The sequence below is a fragment of the Lithobates pipiens genome, unplaced genomic scaffold (genome assembly GCF_037356315.1).
Source record: "Lithobates pipiens isolate NorthernLeopardFrog02 unplaced genomic scaffold, aLitPip1_a1.2 Scaffold_11, whole genome shotgun sequence".
NCBI classification, from domain to species: Eukaryota; Metazoa; Chordata; class Amphibia; order Anura; family Ranidae; genus Lithobates; species Lithobates pipiens.
Genome location: NW_027507696.1, coordinates 20,357,992 through 20,372,805, shown reverse-complemented (window position 1 = coordinate 20,372,805; position 14,814 = coordinate 20,357,992). Strand labels below are relative to the sequence as shown.

Below are 14,814 nucleotides of genomic sequence, written 5' to 3'. Positions count from 1 at the left end.
ATATATTACCTCTAGTTTTCTCACTTTTATTCCTTGCTCAAGGCTTCCTTTTGATGATTCAGCAACACTGGCCAGACTGCTTCTTAAAGAGTGGACTGGGTCATTGATGGATTTCTCAGATGTGTATGTGTTATCCAAGATATCCTTCTTTGGGAAAGCACCAATATTTCCTGCAACGCAGATCCTTGATATTTGGTTAGCGCATTCCACACTCTCCATTTTGTTACCAAATGCAAATGACTGCTGTATTTCTTTCTCCGTCAACAAAGGGCCAGTCTTTTGAGGAAGGGGCATAGTTTTGTAGCGATCCCTAGCATCTGTGCCATCTTTAGATGACACAGAGGACTCAGCATTTTCTCTAGATGGTTTCCGAGCTAGTCGAGGCCGGTCACAAACTGCACACAGCACAGCAGAAGAGGGGTTCTGTAGGGTACATGCTTGGCACTCCCATATATCCTTCTGCAAGGAAGTTTCTTGTAACATGCTGGACATGATGTTGTTACAGCCACGAGGACGTTTACAAGTGATGCACAGCACCGAACCACCTTTGTTTAAAGTACTACAAGTCATACATTCCCAAGGAGGACGAGAGGAGAGGTGTGAAATAAATTCCTCCTCCTTAAGCCTTGAAAAAAAAAAAAAAAATCATCTGTTAAATGGTCTTTTGCTAACCTTACAATAATTAAAACCAAGAAGTGGCCAGTACCTGTGAGTAGTAGAAATACCATAAGGAGTGCGCAGGTGATGTGATCGGTTGGGGTGAGAGTGTACTCGCTGATCACATGCCGAACAGAGTGTTTCATTACATGAAGTGCACAATACAGAGATATTCTTCACCCCACAAAGGCAGCATCCAGCAGAAATGCCTTCTGAGAAAAAAAACAAAGTTTATCAACTGACTGTTTAATCAGTAGAAGACATAACAAATCCATGCAAGCAAGTGACAAATAAAGCTTGCCAAACACACTGATAGAAATCCGATTAGTGTGTGGGATTCCTCCACTTGACAGAAGCCAATTGTTTAAATCGACTTCTGACAAAGGATCACGTTGAAAATCTTTTCAGCTATAGACACTGACCGACGTATTCTGACAGTGGCGGGTGCCTCTGTCAGAAAATAATGGCCAGGCAGGGGAGGAATTTACCTCGTTTGTGTGGATGGAGGAATTTGTACGATTTTTTTCATTCAGTCTGCTGGACGAATGAAAAATAATGTTGTTTGAATAGCCATTTTAAGACAGGATCAACAGCACATATTTGTGGCCACTATTTTTCAGAAACTGCTTATTTGACTTTTTTTACTGTTAGTTTTTCAGTAACAGAACAAAGGTATCTACTATGTTGTGTGCACTATCAATATATATTTTCACTGCTCACAAAGGGCTATCTGCATCATGCTTACAGCTAAGCAGCGCATAGTATATCCGATATGACAATATATTAAAGCGATGTCTGTTATTCATATCTACCAATCACAGAACCTGTCCAATATTTCCAATAAAAAAAAGAATAGGATGATTTTTACAAACCCTGGTATCAGAATGCAGAAAATCAGTAGAAACAGCAACCTTTCCAAAACATAACCGTTTCCTATAAAATTGGATTACTAGCATTTCAACAACTTTGCAATGAGCATATTGTATGCAACAAAAGTTGAAGACAGAAATTATTATAACTACAAATATGCAACATGGTTACCTGAGGAGTGAGGCTGAGTGAAGGGAATGGCATCTGTAACGAAAGATGGCTATGGGAACAGAAAGAATAAAATGTTCATAAAAGAAATTTAAAGTGAATGTCATTCAAAAGAACCAAAAAAAAATGCTGTCGTTGGGTAGTACAGCCACCTACAGAAGAAGTAATCTCCAGGTTTTCCTTTTAAATGCTGAATACTGGTGCAAATCTTAGACAATGCTTCCTAGTAGTGTCAAAGCTTGATTACCTCACCCCCAACACACACACATCATATCTAACATCATAGTAATAGGCCAACATGAAAGTATGGCAGACAGGAAGAAGAGAACAAGCTCTACTACCAGAAAAAAAAAAAAAGAACAAATGTACGGACTTTATCTGTATCAAAAGGAGATGCAGCAATCAAAATTATAGCAAAAAGTTTATTACATAAATGTAAAAGTAGCACATTTAAAACATTTAGAGCACAAACTGATATAAGAATGTAAACAATTGGCCAAACTGTGTTAGCTTGTACTGTTCTTTTAAGAGGTTGACGCATTTCTCAATCTGCTTCCTGGGGACCATTTAATCTTGACAAACAGTAGGTCTATCCAAAAGAAAAACAACATAAAATAATTAAACCTAAACATGCAAGGTAGACAGCATTGCATATACAGCATAGCCTCAATAAAACGAGGAAAGAGGGGAGAAAAATAAATACTTACATGCCTCCAAACTTAGGTAAGGTAATGTCGTGCCATGCATACTGTAGCTGTAGCTTTTTAACAGGATAACATCATAGAGAAAGAGAGAACCCTTTCAAAAATCATCCTGGCAACACAGGAAAAGACCAGGGGATTAGCTGTATTGTCATATATAACCCCTTTTTAAACTTAATAAAAAACATAAAGTGAGAGAGGGGAAGAGGGGCTGCCAAGGGGCGGACACTTAATGAAAAACAGGGGTCTCACCCCAAACCAAATGAAAAGAGGAGAAAGGAGAGAAAAAAAAAAAAAAATCAGATCAGTATGTGGAATCAACCACACATCTATTGATAGAAGATATCTCCTATGTTAAAAATAATAATCTATATTAGAAAATCATAACCATCATATGCTCCTTCCCACAAATTGCATATAAAGCCATACATTCACATTGCCTTACTTATTATGGTAATTGTGATAGGCTAACAGCTCACAGAGTATCTGCAGAGTATTAACCTGTACAGGTGGATTTTAGTGTCGGATATTCCTAGCATCTTGAAAAAACACAATAAGTGTCCTCATTTAGAATAAAGCAAATATATACAGATGCACTCCCCAGAAGGGTGAATAAAACATCCAATACTGGCTATATCATAAAAGAGGTAGAGGCTACATACCAATATACAGTATCTCACAAAAGTGAGTACACCCCTCACATTTTTGTAAATATTTTATTATATCTTTTCATGTGAAAAAACGGATGAAATGACACTTTGCTACAATGTAAAGTAGTGAGTGTACAGCTTGTATAACAGTGTAAATTTGCTGTCCTCTCAAAAGAACTCACACAGCCATTAATGTCTAAACTGCTGGCAACAAAAGTGAGTACACCTCTAAGTGAAAATGTTCAAATTGGGGCCAAAGTGTCACTATTCTCTGTGGCCACCATTATTTTCTAGCACTGCCTTAAACCTCTTGGGCATGGAGTTCACCAGAGCTTCACAGGTTGCCAATGGAGTCCTCTTTCACTCCTCTATGATGACATCACAGAGCTGGTGGAATGTTAGAGACCTTGCGCTCCAACACCTTCTATTTGAAGATGCCCCACAGATGCTCAATAGGGTTTAGGTCTGGAGGGCCAGTCCATCACCTTTACCCTCACCTTCTTTAGTATGTTTGGGGTAGTTTTGGTGGAATATCGCCCTGTGGCCCAGTCTCTGAAAGGAGGGGGATCATGCTCTGCTTCAGTACATGTTGGCATTCATGGTTCCCTCAATGAACTGTAGCTCCCCAGTCCGGCAACACTCATGCAGCCCTAGACCATGACACTCCCACCACCATGCTTGACTGTAGGAAAGACACGCTTGCCTCCAAACCTGGTTGCCGCCACACACGCTTGACACCATCTGAACCAAATAAGTTTATCTTGGTCTCATCAGACCACAGGACATGGTTCCACTGATCCATGTCCTTAGTCCTAAGCAAACTGCTTGCAGGCTTTCTTGTGCATTATCTTTAAAAGAGGCTTCCTTCTGTGACGACAGACATGCAGACCAATTTGATTCAGTGTGCAGCGTATGGTTGAAGCACTGACAGGCTAAACCCTCCACCCCTTCAACCTCTGCAGCATTGCTGGCAGCATTCATACATCCATTTCCAAAAGACAACCTCTGGATATGACGCTGAGCACGTGCACTCAACTTCTTTGGTCGACCATGGAAAGTCCTGTTCTGAGTGGAACCTGTCTTGTTAAACTGCTGTATTGGTCTTAGCCATCATGCTGCAGCTCAGTTTCAGGGTCTTGGCAATCTTCTTATAGCCTAGGCCAGTGATGGCGATCCTTGGCACCCCAGATGTTTTGGAACTACATTTCCCATGATGCTCCACTACACTGCATAGTGCATGAGCATCATGGGAAATGTAATTCCAAAACATCTGGGGTGCCAAGGTTCGCCCTCACTGGCCTAGGCCATCTTTATGTAGAGCAAAAATTATTTTTTCCACATCCTCAGAGAGTTCTTTGTCATGAGGTGCCATGTTGAACTTCCTGTGACCAGTATGAGAAAATAATGCACCGTACGGACGATCGAACATTTTGACAACCAAACCCTGTATTTATTTCCGACAGATGTTGGCTGAAACTTGTCTTGCATACACACGGTCACACAAATGTTGGCGGAAATTCTGAATGTCAAGAACGCGGTGACGTACAATGCGTACGACCAGCCGAGAAAAATTAAGTTCAATAGCCAGTGCGTCGGAAATGTGTACACATGCTTGGAATTTCCGACAAGTCTTTGTCGGAAAATTTGAGAACCTGTTCTCAAACAGTTGTCGGAAATTTCGACAGCAAAATGTCCGTGGAGAATACACACGGTCGGAATTTCTGACAAGCAGCTCACATCAAAGATTTGTTGTCGGAAATTCCGATCGTCTGTACGCGTCATTAGAGTGATAACACCAAATTTAACACACCTGTTCCCTATTCACACCTGATATCTTGTAACACTAACGAGTCACATGACACCGGGGAGGGAAAATGGCTAATTGGGCCCAATTTGGACATTTTCACTTAGGAGTGTACTCACTTTTGTTGGCAGGAGTTTGGACATTAATGGCTGTGTGTTGAGTTATTTTGAGAAGACTGCAAATTTACACTGCTATGCAAGCTGTACACTCACTAATTTACATTGTAGCAAAGTGTAATTTCTTCAGTGTTGTCACATAAAAAGATATAACAACATATTTACAAAAATGTGAGAGGTGTACTCACTTTTGTGAGATACTGTATATGAGAAGATCCACTTAGTCTGATATGCTGTTTTCTTAAAGCAGGTTTCACTGCCAACGGGCGTGACCCTCTTTTCATGAGTCATCACCACAACTAAAGGTAGGACAGGTCTGCGTGACACAGGTATATTAGGTGATTAGACACTTTTTTTTTTTGGCGCCAAACACAGATACTTAAGACTGTTGATTTTCAGTGAAAATGGTGGCTGATGCTATGCAGAAGAGGACAGTCTTGGAGGTAAGCTGCATTGGATGGCTGTGGCTGGTGGATTGATGGTTTTGAATATTGGATTAAAGTAATGGTTCTATATTGTTTTCAGAGGTCTGCTTGAAGTGGGGTCAGACTAATTGTAGAGAGACCTGCTTTAAGAAAACCACATATCAGACTAAGTGGATCTATATATATATTATATATACTCTTCCCCTTTTATGATATAGCTGGTATTGGATGTTTTATTCACCCTTCTGTTTCTGTATATATTTGCTGGATTCTAAATGGAGGACACTTATTGTGTTTTTTTAGATACTAGGCATATCCGGCACTATAATTTACCTGTACAGGTTAATACTCTGCAGATACCGAGCTGTTTGACCTACTTATTATGGTAATTGTAATAGGCTATGTGGATGTATGGCTTTTTATGCAACTTGTGGGAAGGAGCATATGATGAATATGATATCTAATATAGATATTTTTAACATCATAGGATATAGCTTCTATCAATAGAGGTGTGGTTGATTCCACATCCTGATCTGATTTTTTTCTCCTTTCTAGTCAGTTTGGGGTGAGACCCCTGATTTTCATTATGTGTCCGCCCCCCTTCCCCTCTGCCCCATTAAGTTTTTGATTAAGTTCAAAAAGGTGTATGTATATATATATATATATAATATATAATATATATATATTATATATGACAAGACAGCTAACCACCTGGACTTTTCCTGTGTTGCCAGGATGATTTTGAAAGGGTTCTCTCTTTCTCTATGATGTTATGCTATTAAATACAGAGCTACATCTGCACTATCCACTATCTTCCCTAACTTTGGAGGCATGTAAATGCTTTTCGCCCCTCTTTCTTCACTTATTTCAATATATTTATTTGTGCTGTATATGCGATGCTGTCTACCTTGCATGTTTAGGTTTAATTATGTTGTATTTCTTTTGGATAGGCCTACTGTTTGTCAAGATTAAACGGTCCAGAGGAAGCAGATTGTGAACCACGTCGACATCGACAGAACAGTACAAGCTAACACAGTTTGGCCAATTGTTTACATTCTTATATGAACTTTTGCTCTGAATGTTTTAAAATGTGTTAATTTTACATTTTTGTAATACTTTTTTTTGATATAATTTTGGTTGCTGCATCTCATTCTGATACTGATAAAGTCCGTACATTTGTTCTCTTTTTTTCTTAAATTCTTATTTGGATGATGCATCTATATATAGCCTTCCATTTCGTTTCAAGCTTTACTGCAATCAGCAAGTGTGACTTGCCCAACAGTGGAGACTTGGACATTACAGAACATAGAGTTGTAAACCCTTACATATTCACAGTGAAGTGACTGGACTGGTGATAAACAGAGATGAAAAAAAAATCTTCCTAAATAAGTTTTGCCTGCTTATCTGCAGTCCTCTCTTCTCTACATTCGTTCAAAGTCCGGTATTTATAAAGCTTGTCTGAGCTGTAAGAAAACAGGGAGCTAACATCAGACACTGCAGAGCTCAGCGAGGAGAGCTCAAAGTTGCTTGGGGAGGGTAAAACCCCCCCTTCTCACAGCACAGGAATAGAGCTAAGGCTGTCAATCACAGGCTGTGTACTGGAGATCCCTCTTCTGGCATCTTTTTTGTGACTCATGCAGCTAGTAAAGGAACAAGACATCAGACAGAAATTACACTTAGTGCTCTGGATTGAGACACACTATAGAGGGATATGATTTGTTCATATTTCATGTCTGACATTTACAACCACTTGAAAAATGTGCCTGCACTTTATGCTTGACAGCACTGCATTTCCCTATGACAGAACTGCGTTAAGCAAAATAAACATAACATTAAGCCTAAGCACAGCATATCCTCATGATCTACTCTACACGGTCATGCCATCCTACCTGTGACAGTTTTGCTCCCAATAGTTCTTGAGCAGCTTCATCCTGGTGTGGGTGAGAATTCTGTAAAGGAAACCCATAACAATATCAGCAAACTAAAAGAAAATGGGAGTATTACATTTTTGAAAAATGAATAGTAATAACAATGTTTAGATTTAATAATGCAACACTAACCGAAATCAGAAGATTAAGTTCCCGATGGAGGATAAGGACATCAGCAGTTACTGCAGCAACTTTAGTTGTATCTGGCTCAGCCACTGAATCTGGAAAGCTGAGGCCATCCGGAAGAGAGTGCGTGTATCCATACAATGACAAAACATGGCGTCCACCCTATAGGACATTAAACTGGGGTATTAACGATAAAAGAAAAGACAGACAAAAAAATAAATATGTCCAATAGAAAGTGTCTGCAGATAGCTTCAGATAAGGAATGCATTAGAGGATTTAAATCCTGGGATGGCCTAAAAGGTAAAATTCCCACACCCCACAAAACTTCCTGGTTTAGCCCTGAGCTGACCCAATCCCCTACCTCACATCCTTATTGGCCCATTGCTGTGATGGGCTACCTAATAAAAGTAAACTTGTAATTTCTTTAAACCTAATAACATTCCTCAGGAACTGAAAGAAAACTACTACAGGCCACATGGGCTTTCAAATAATTTGGTGTCCCAGGGGTCATTAGTTGTATATAGGCCCCTCAGCCACGATTTCACTGGAATCTCACACTGCTCGACAATGTTATATATTACAAAAGTCATGTTTCACCTCTTATTGCTTCTTTATTTTACAAAAAAAATCTCAGTAAAAATGAATTGTACAAACAAATAGCATCAATAAAGCGGAACTAAAGCTTCAGTTTAAAAAAAACAGTGAGTATGCAGGTTCTTTATTGCTGAAGAGAGATGCAATATCTATTCCACAATAAAATAACTCCACTTGCTTGCCTGTTTGCAGTCTTCTTTGGAATGCACACTGAGCTGCGCAAGCACAGCTCGGTTTACATTCTGACACAGATCCTGTTTGCTGGGATGGCTAAATGACATCATCCCACATCAAGCAATGAAGACAGCCTCAGCACGACTCCCAGGAGAAGACAGGTAAAGATGCCAGTAAGGGATATTGGACCATTGAAGGAGAGGTAATCACCAAAGACTTTAGTTCCACTAACCAATGAGCTGCATAATGGGGTCATCCATAGCATGACTTTATCTACTTAAAAATGCACTGTAGGACTAATTTCTGAGATATATACCTACTTTCTAACTCAGTGGAAGTCCATCCATATGGGGACAGGGGTGTTGCACCCCAATCCATGCGCCTGGCCTATAATCTACATTGCATGGATTCCAATGGGGGGGGGGGGGGGGTTAGAAACACAGGATTAGGGCCTGAGGCTCTAACTGGCTTCAAAAAAGGATGGGCTCGGGTTGCATGCTATGCATAGCATACCCACCTCCAATTGTGTGAGTTGCAATACCACAAATGCTGATTTTATACATGTAATTTTGGTGTGTCCCGTCAGAGCTCGCTACTGGAAACAGGTGACGGATCTCTTATTCTATTTTCTGTACCATGCACTCCTAGGATTTGTCTCCAAATTGATTAAACCCAGTCATCTATCTGTCCGAACATGGATTCAGATCGTAAATCAGTTATTGCCCTTTGAAAAACTAGCATACGAACAAAGAGGTTGCCCTAAGAAATATAATAAAATATGGGATGCGTGGTGTTTCTCCACTCTTACTATTTCCACCAAGAAAACATATTGCTGGGTCTACTGATTTAGGGATATGGTATATTAAACTTTCTAAAACATTGTACTCCAACTGCTGTTTCTATGTACCCAGGTGTACAACGTTGACTTATTTTACGTTTCCTTTTTGTTTTATGATCCAAGCAATGCTTTATCTGTATTCTCCAATATCTTGTTATATGAAGGTTTACTTGCATTATACATCTCATTGTGCTCACGTTGAGCATTTTTGCTGAATATGTCTAATGTTTAGCACACTTGTCAAAGTGTTAAAAAAAATAAAATAAAAGTACTGTCACTCTGCCCATTCAGGGCAAAGGGGTAGTGCCTCCCACACATGGTATACCTAACGACCCAGACTCCCTTGTCACCTTCCAGCTTTGTCAGAACTGAAACATGAATGTTAGTTAAACCCACTTCTAAAAAGTATAACTTTGATTCTAGTGAAGTTGTCCTTTAAAATTACACGTTTAATTAAAAATAATTAGCTACTTTTCCTAAAACAGGAGAGCAGATAATATACAATTCAGGACCTTACACCTTTTCATACTACGTGCTCAAGTTTACGTCCCACACTCTGTAAGAGCCAGTTTACACCTCAAAATGCACTGCCTTTGTGATCTGCTGTGGGTGCCACAGCACCCCAAAGGCAGATCACAAAAGCAGTGCGCTTGCGGACACCAAAATCGAATGGTGCCACAGTACACAGTTTTGTTTGTAAAGTAGTGCAATTTCAGCCCAACAAGTACGTGCAGGAACTTGTGCCCCGTGTTCCATTGGGATCCTGGTGTGAACCAGAACTAAAATTTATTGAACAGCCCCATACTGCCCATAGAAACTGCAAGAGATTGGATCAAGATTTAATATCGGATACATCAAGAATAGGAAATTTCTGAACAATAATGTAACGTGGTAAAATAAATAAAATGTATTTCTGATTGAACCCCTAGTTAACACTAATCAGGCCTAATTAACCCCTTATATCCCCTTAGCTATTTTTATTATTGTTTCTATTTTTGTTACCATTGTGTATTTTTTAATGTGCAATCATTTCATAAAAAGACGCTTTTTTCCCCATTTGCAAATTACATCATTTTAGTATAATAAAAAAATATCACCTCAACAGCATCCACTGTTGTCTTGAATACGGGATTATTAAACTTGACACTTCTCCAGAATTTGGGTCGATTTGGTGAAAGAAGGTTCTTCCCATATTTCTCTAGTATATTGAGAGCTGTGATTACAGACCGCAGAGCTGGTCCCTGAGCCCATATTGAAGGAAAAAAACACAGCAATTGTTAGAATAAGTGAATCTTCATGGATGCAATTTGCAGTAAAAATGCACGGGTTCAAGCTTTCTTGGTATATATGAAGGACAAAAGAATATACCGCATTTATTGGCGTATAATAGGCTTCCCCTGTATTTTCGGTTATCTTCGGCCATTCTCAGCTGTTTTCGGCGGCTTTTGGAAAGCCGAAAGCTGCAGAGAATGGCCGAGTGTGGCCGAAAATAGCCGAGAACGACCTAAAATAGCCAAGAAGGACCGAATGTGACCAAAAATAGCCAAAAGCCGCCGAGAACTACCGAGCGCCGCCGAGATACACAGGACATCCGCTCTGTATCTCAGCGGCGCCATTTTTAAATAGCAAACACACTGAAAAGACTGAAAATGACTGACAAGGCTAAATGCAAGGCTACAAATGACTGAAAAGGCTGCAATGCAAGGCTGCAAAATGACTCATTTGCAGCCTTGTCAGTCATTTGCAGCCTTGCATTGCAGCCTTGTCACTGATAAGGCTGCATTGATGGGCATTTAAATGTACGTTTTTTTCCTTGAACTTCCCTCCTAAAAGTTTTTTCCTTTTAAATTCCCTCTTAAACTTGGGGTGTTATACGCCGATAAATACGGTAATTAACATTTACCTGTTCCCCTCCTGAAAGAAGACTTGGTAAATCCAGCCTACGATATCGTTCTCTGAAAGGGACTTCGAACATCTTGTCAAGCAGATCCGTTGTTACTGCCTCTGGCTCGTTAATTAAAGCAAGTTCCAGAACATCTCTGAGCTGCTCGTTCGCCATGGCCTTGCCAATATGGCCACCATAAAGACCTAATAAATAGGATTACAAGGACTAGTTTCATTAAAACTGTAGCTTACCCAAACATTTTTAAACATCCCAAGCCCTTCCTAATCTAATGGAGCAGTCTTTACAGGCCATTCAGAAAGTTATTTTGGGGTGGAAGAAGTGTGACTATTAGTTTTCATTCTTTACAGCAGCACCCTATCAATGGCAGACTGAATTTGAGTGTGAACGGTGTAATTTGGCTTCTATTCCAAGACACAATAGGGATTGGATTCATTGTACATCACTGTACACAGATTTTTTTTCTTGACCAAATTGTTTTACCGCATATTAATTTAGCCTATGCTCTCCACTTCCACAAAGAGCATTTGCCTCCTCTGATGTCTCCAAATCCTCAACTGGCTTGCCTGGCATAGAATTTATGCTTGCTGCCCTCTTGATACCTCAATCTTCTTCTCACACTGAATTATCCATAGGAATGCACAATGCGAACATCCAATGCAAAACAAAAGTTTAGTCTATACAGCCACCAAACAACCGCCCTCTTCTGCACACCAGGTTGAACCCGCCTTCTTGAAATATCCTAATCGACAAGCAGTTAAAGACTTACTTCAGGGAACTCTTGAATTATTCCCAGACTGAGAATGGACTCAATAAGTACACTTGCTCCTTTCCTGATATTTCTACAGAATTCCTTTTAAACTCTGTTTTCCCTGGAGGTTGATTAAGGCAGGGCTCGACAAAACCCAGGCACCAGGTCGCATTTGCGACTAGAAATAGCGACCTGGCGCCTGGGGCAGCACAGCTGGGGGTATCCTGTCTCCGTGGACCCCCCCAGCGTGATCGCGTCGGGCCGTTCCGCCGGCGGCCGGTAATTGAGGCCGTGGCTTTGAGGCCTTCTGCGGTCCTATGATTCCTTCTGGAATCTGGCGCCCGCTTGTGGTGGCCGTTGGCATGACAACCAGCAATGTTAATGGAGCTTTCTCTGCCTGTTTTTCTATTACCTGCCTATCTCATTCCCTTTATTTAGAACCCCCTAAACATTATATATATTTTTTATTCTAAAACCCTAGAGAATAAAATGGTGGTTGTTGCAATACGGTCTGTCACACCGTATTTGCGCAGCGGACTTACAAGCGCACTTTTTTTGGGAAAAATAATTTATTTAATCAAAAAATAAGACAACAGTAAAGTTAGCCCAATTATTTTTTTATATTGTGAAAGATAATGTTACGCCGAGTAAATTGATACCCAACAGGTCACGCTTCAAAATTGCACCCGCTCATGGAATGGCGACAAACTTTTACCCTTTAAAATCTCCATAGGCGACGTTTAAAAAAATTCTACAGGTTGCATGTTTTGAGTTACAGAGAAGGTCCAGGGCTAGAATTATTGCTCTCGCTCTACCGATCACGGCGATACCTCCTATGTGTGGTTTGAACACCGCTTTCATATGCAGGCAGGACAGGGCGCGTTTAAAAAAAAAGGTTTTTCTTTCTTATTTTAAACTTTTTTATTTTTATTTTTTCACTGTTCTTTTAAAAAAAAAATTTTCTGTCACTTTTATTCTTATTACAAGGAATGTAAAAATCCCTTGTAATAGAAAAAGCATGACAGGTCCTCTTAAATATGAGATCGGGGGTAAGAGAGACCTCAGATCTCATATTTACACTAAAATGCAATTAAAAAAAAAAATTGTCATTTGAAAAAAATAAATAAATAAATAAAATGTCCCTCTAAGAGCTATGGGCAATGACTTGGAGACAGGGGGGGGGGGGGGGCTGCGGGCTGCGCTATCTTCCCCTCACTCGTCTCCATGTCAGGCCAGGGACAGGTCCGGATCGCCGTTACCGACCTGGCTCCTAACTTTTTTAGCTGGCTCCTAGATTCCAAGCAAATTTGTCAAGCCCTGGATTAAGGCCACAATGGTCCTTTGATTTTACCATTACTGTTATATATCCCCATTTACAGTGTTTTAGGCAATGCTGGGACTTGAATGATGTAGATATTGCTTTCGTTTCTGGTAATATACCCATCTACTGTATAATCTTTACACTTTTTTTTTTTTTTTAATATTGCATAACTATAGAGTTCTGCAGAAATGTTTATTTGCAGTTGTGTTTTTTTTTTTTTTTTTTTAACTAATCTGATGTGTAAAAATACATAGCAATATATGTATATAAATAACATGCATTACTATGCATACAAACATCTCTTTACACCTTTGTATATTACAGAGAAAGAGGAAAATGATAGAAATATATCCCTTGAACAGAACTAGATTTATTCATAAAATGAAGAGTCGGGCAGTTCCAATACAAAAATGTGGATATACAGTATTAACATTCAGGAATGGCTAAAAAACTATATAAAAAAACAACCTGCATGCAACTTGTATCAAACATTACAGTATTAAATGCACATCTTTTTTGCAGGTAAAAAAAAAATGTAAATGTATTTTTTTTTACATTGTAGCCACAATCAGCAGAGAGAACCTGCAGACACTCAGTAAACTGTCTGCCCATATCTCTGATACAGACACACAGTTACTGATTGGCTGGAAGAATCAATGGACTACAAGGAAGTTCACCAGAGCCCTCACAGTTCATTGAGAACTACAAGCCTTTGGCCGCAGAGCTCAATGGTGCTTATAGTCTAATTTAGCCTTTTTCAACCAGGGTGCCCAGGTAAAATGCCTAAAAACTGCCCAAAAATTGTAAACAAGTTGGCGTGTGGATGAACGCTGCACATTTTTAGTTACACCAAGTCACAGGTTTTCATTGTGCACTATTACAACCTCCTAGGTAACGGTGTCCTAATAACCAATAGCATCATCAGTTGATGAAGAGGATGTCAGTCGCCTACATAGCATCCTTATTTGACCCTCCCCTGCCCTTCTCCATCAGCGGGTCCCCATTAGCTGAGTGATGGGAGAAAAACTTAGGGAGAAAAGAAACATTGGAATACTAGTCAGTATCAGTTTGCAAAATGTATTTTCTTTGGAAAAATAAGTCACCTGTAATGTTGGGTGCCCTACTGGGACTTGTGAATGTTGTTGCATTATATAAAAACTATTAGAATAGCTTTTATGCCCCTTACACACTAAGCCGGTGTCTTGTAAAATAGTGTCCTCCATCAGATAGTGTCCCCTGCGTACTGCGCATGCGCAGTACACAGGAACACAGATTCCGAAAATTGCTGAGGATGAACGGCGCCTGCGCCGTGAGTCCAGGTTCTATCCCCACTATCCAAGTGGACATAGAGTTAGAATAAAAAAGAGCCGAGCGGAGCGAGGCCGAGCCCGAAGGTCCGCTTGGATGGTGGGGCTACCACCTCCACTCACGGCGCAGGCGCCGTTCAGCTTCGGCCTTTTTCCGAAGCTTTGTCTGCTGCGTATTGCGCATGCGCAGTACGGAGCGGACACCATTTGATGGGCGGACTCTATTAGGCAGAACACCGGCCACGGTAAAGCACTGCTATTTCTAGTGGCGCTTTACCATCGCGTTTGGCACTAGCAGGGCGCTTTTGACCCCTGCTAGCAGCCAAAAAAAGGGTTAAAACGAGCACTGCGGCGGCGCTTTACCGGCGGTTTAGCAGCGGTGCCCATTCATTTCAATGGGCAGGAGTGGTGTACACCGTTCCTTCACCGCTCCACAGATGCTGCTTGCAGGCGTTTTTTTTTAATGTCCTGCCAGCGCATC

At 40.4% G+C, this 14,814-nt stretch overlaps 1 protein-coding gene across 2 annotated transcripts in view; it reads right to left on the bottom strand.

The window, feature by feature from the left end:
* The window catches only part of RNF31 (ring finger protein 31), an 84,326-nt gene that overhangs the window by 47,380 nt on the left and 22,132 nt on the right, over positions 1–14,814 (bottom strand). The window contains exons 2-8 of one of the 2 annotated variants that reach the window (XM_077469547.1): positions 10,955–11,139; positions 10,149–10,292; positions 7,452–7,607; positions 7,281–7,340; positions 1,699–1,747; positions 707–869; positions 10–625 (exon numbers count right to left, since the gene is read on the bottom strand). In XM_077469547.1, coding sequence (XP_077325673.1) covers positions 10–625; positions 707–869; positions 1,699–1,747; positions 7,281–7,340; positions 7,452–7,607; positions 10,149–10,292; positions 10,955–11,110 — 1,344 coding nt within the window. In that variant the 5' untranslated portion in view covers positions 11,111–11,139. The remainder of the gene's footprint in view (positions 1–9; positions 626–706; positions 870–1,698; positions 1,748–7,280; positions 7,341–7,451; positions 7,608–10,148; positions 10,293–10,954; positions 11,140–14,814) is intronic. The other variant, XM_077469553.1, reaches the window with a different exon arrangement.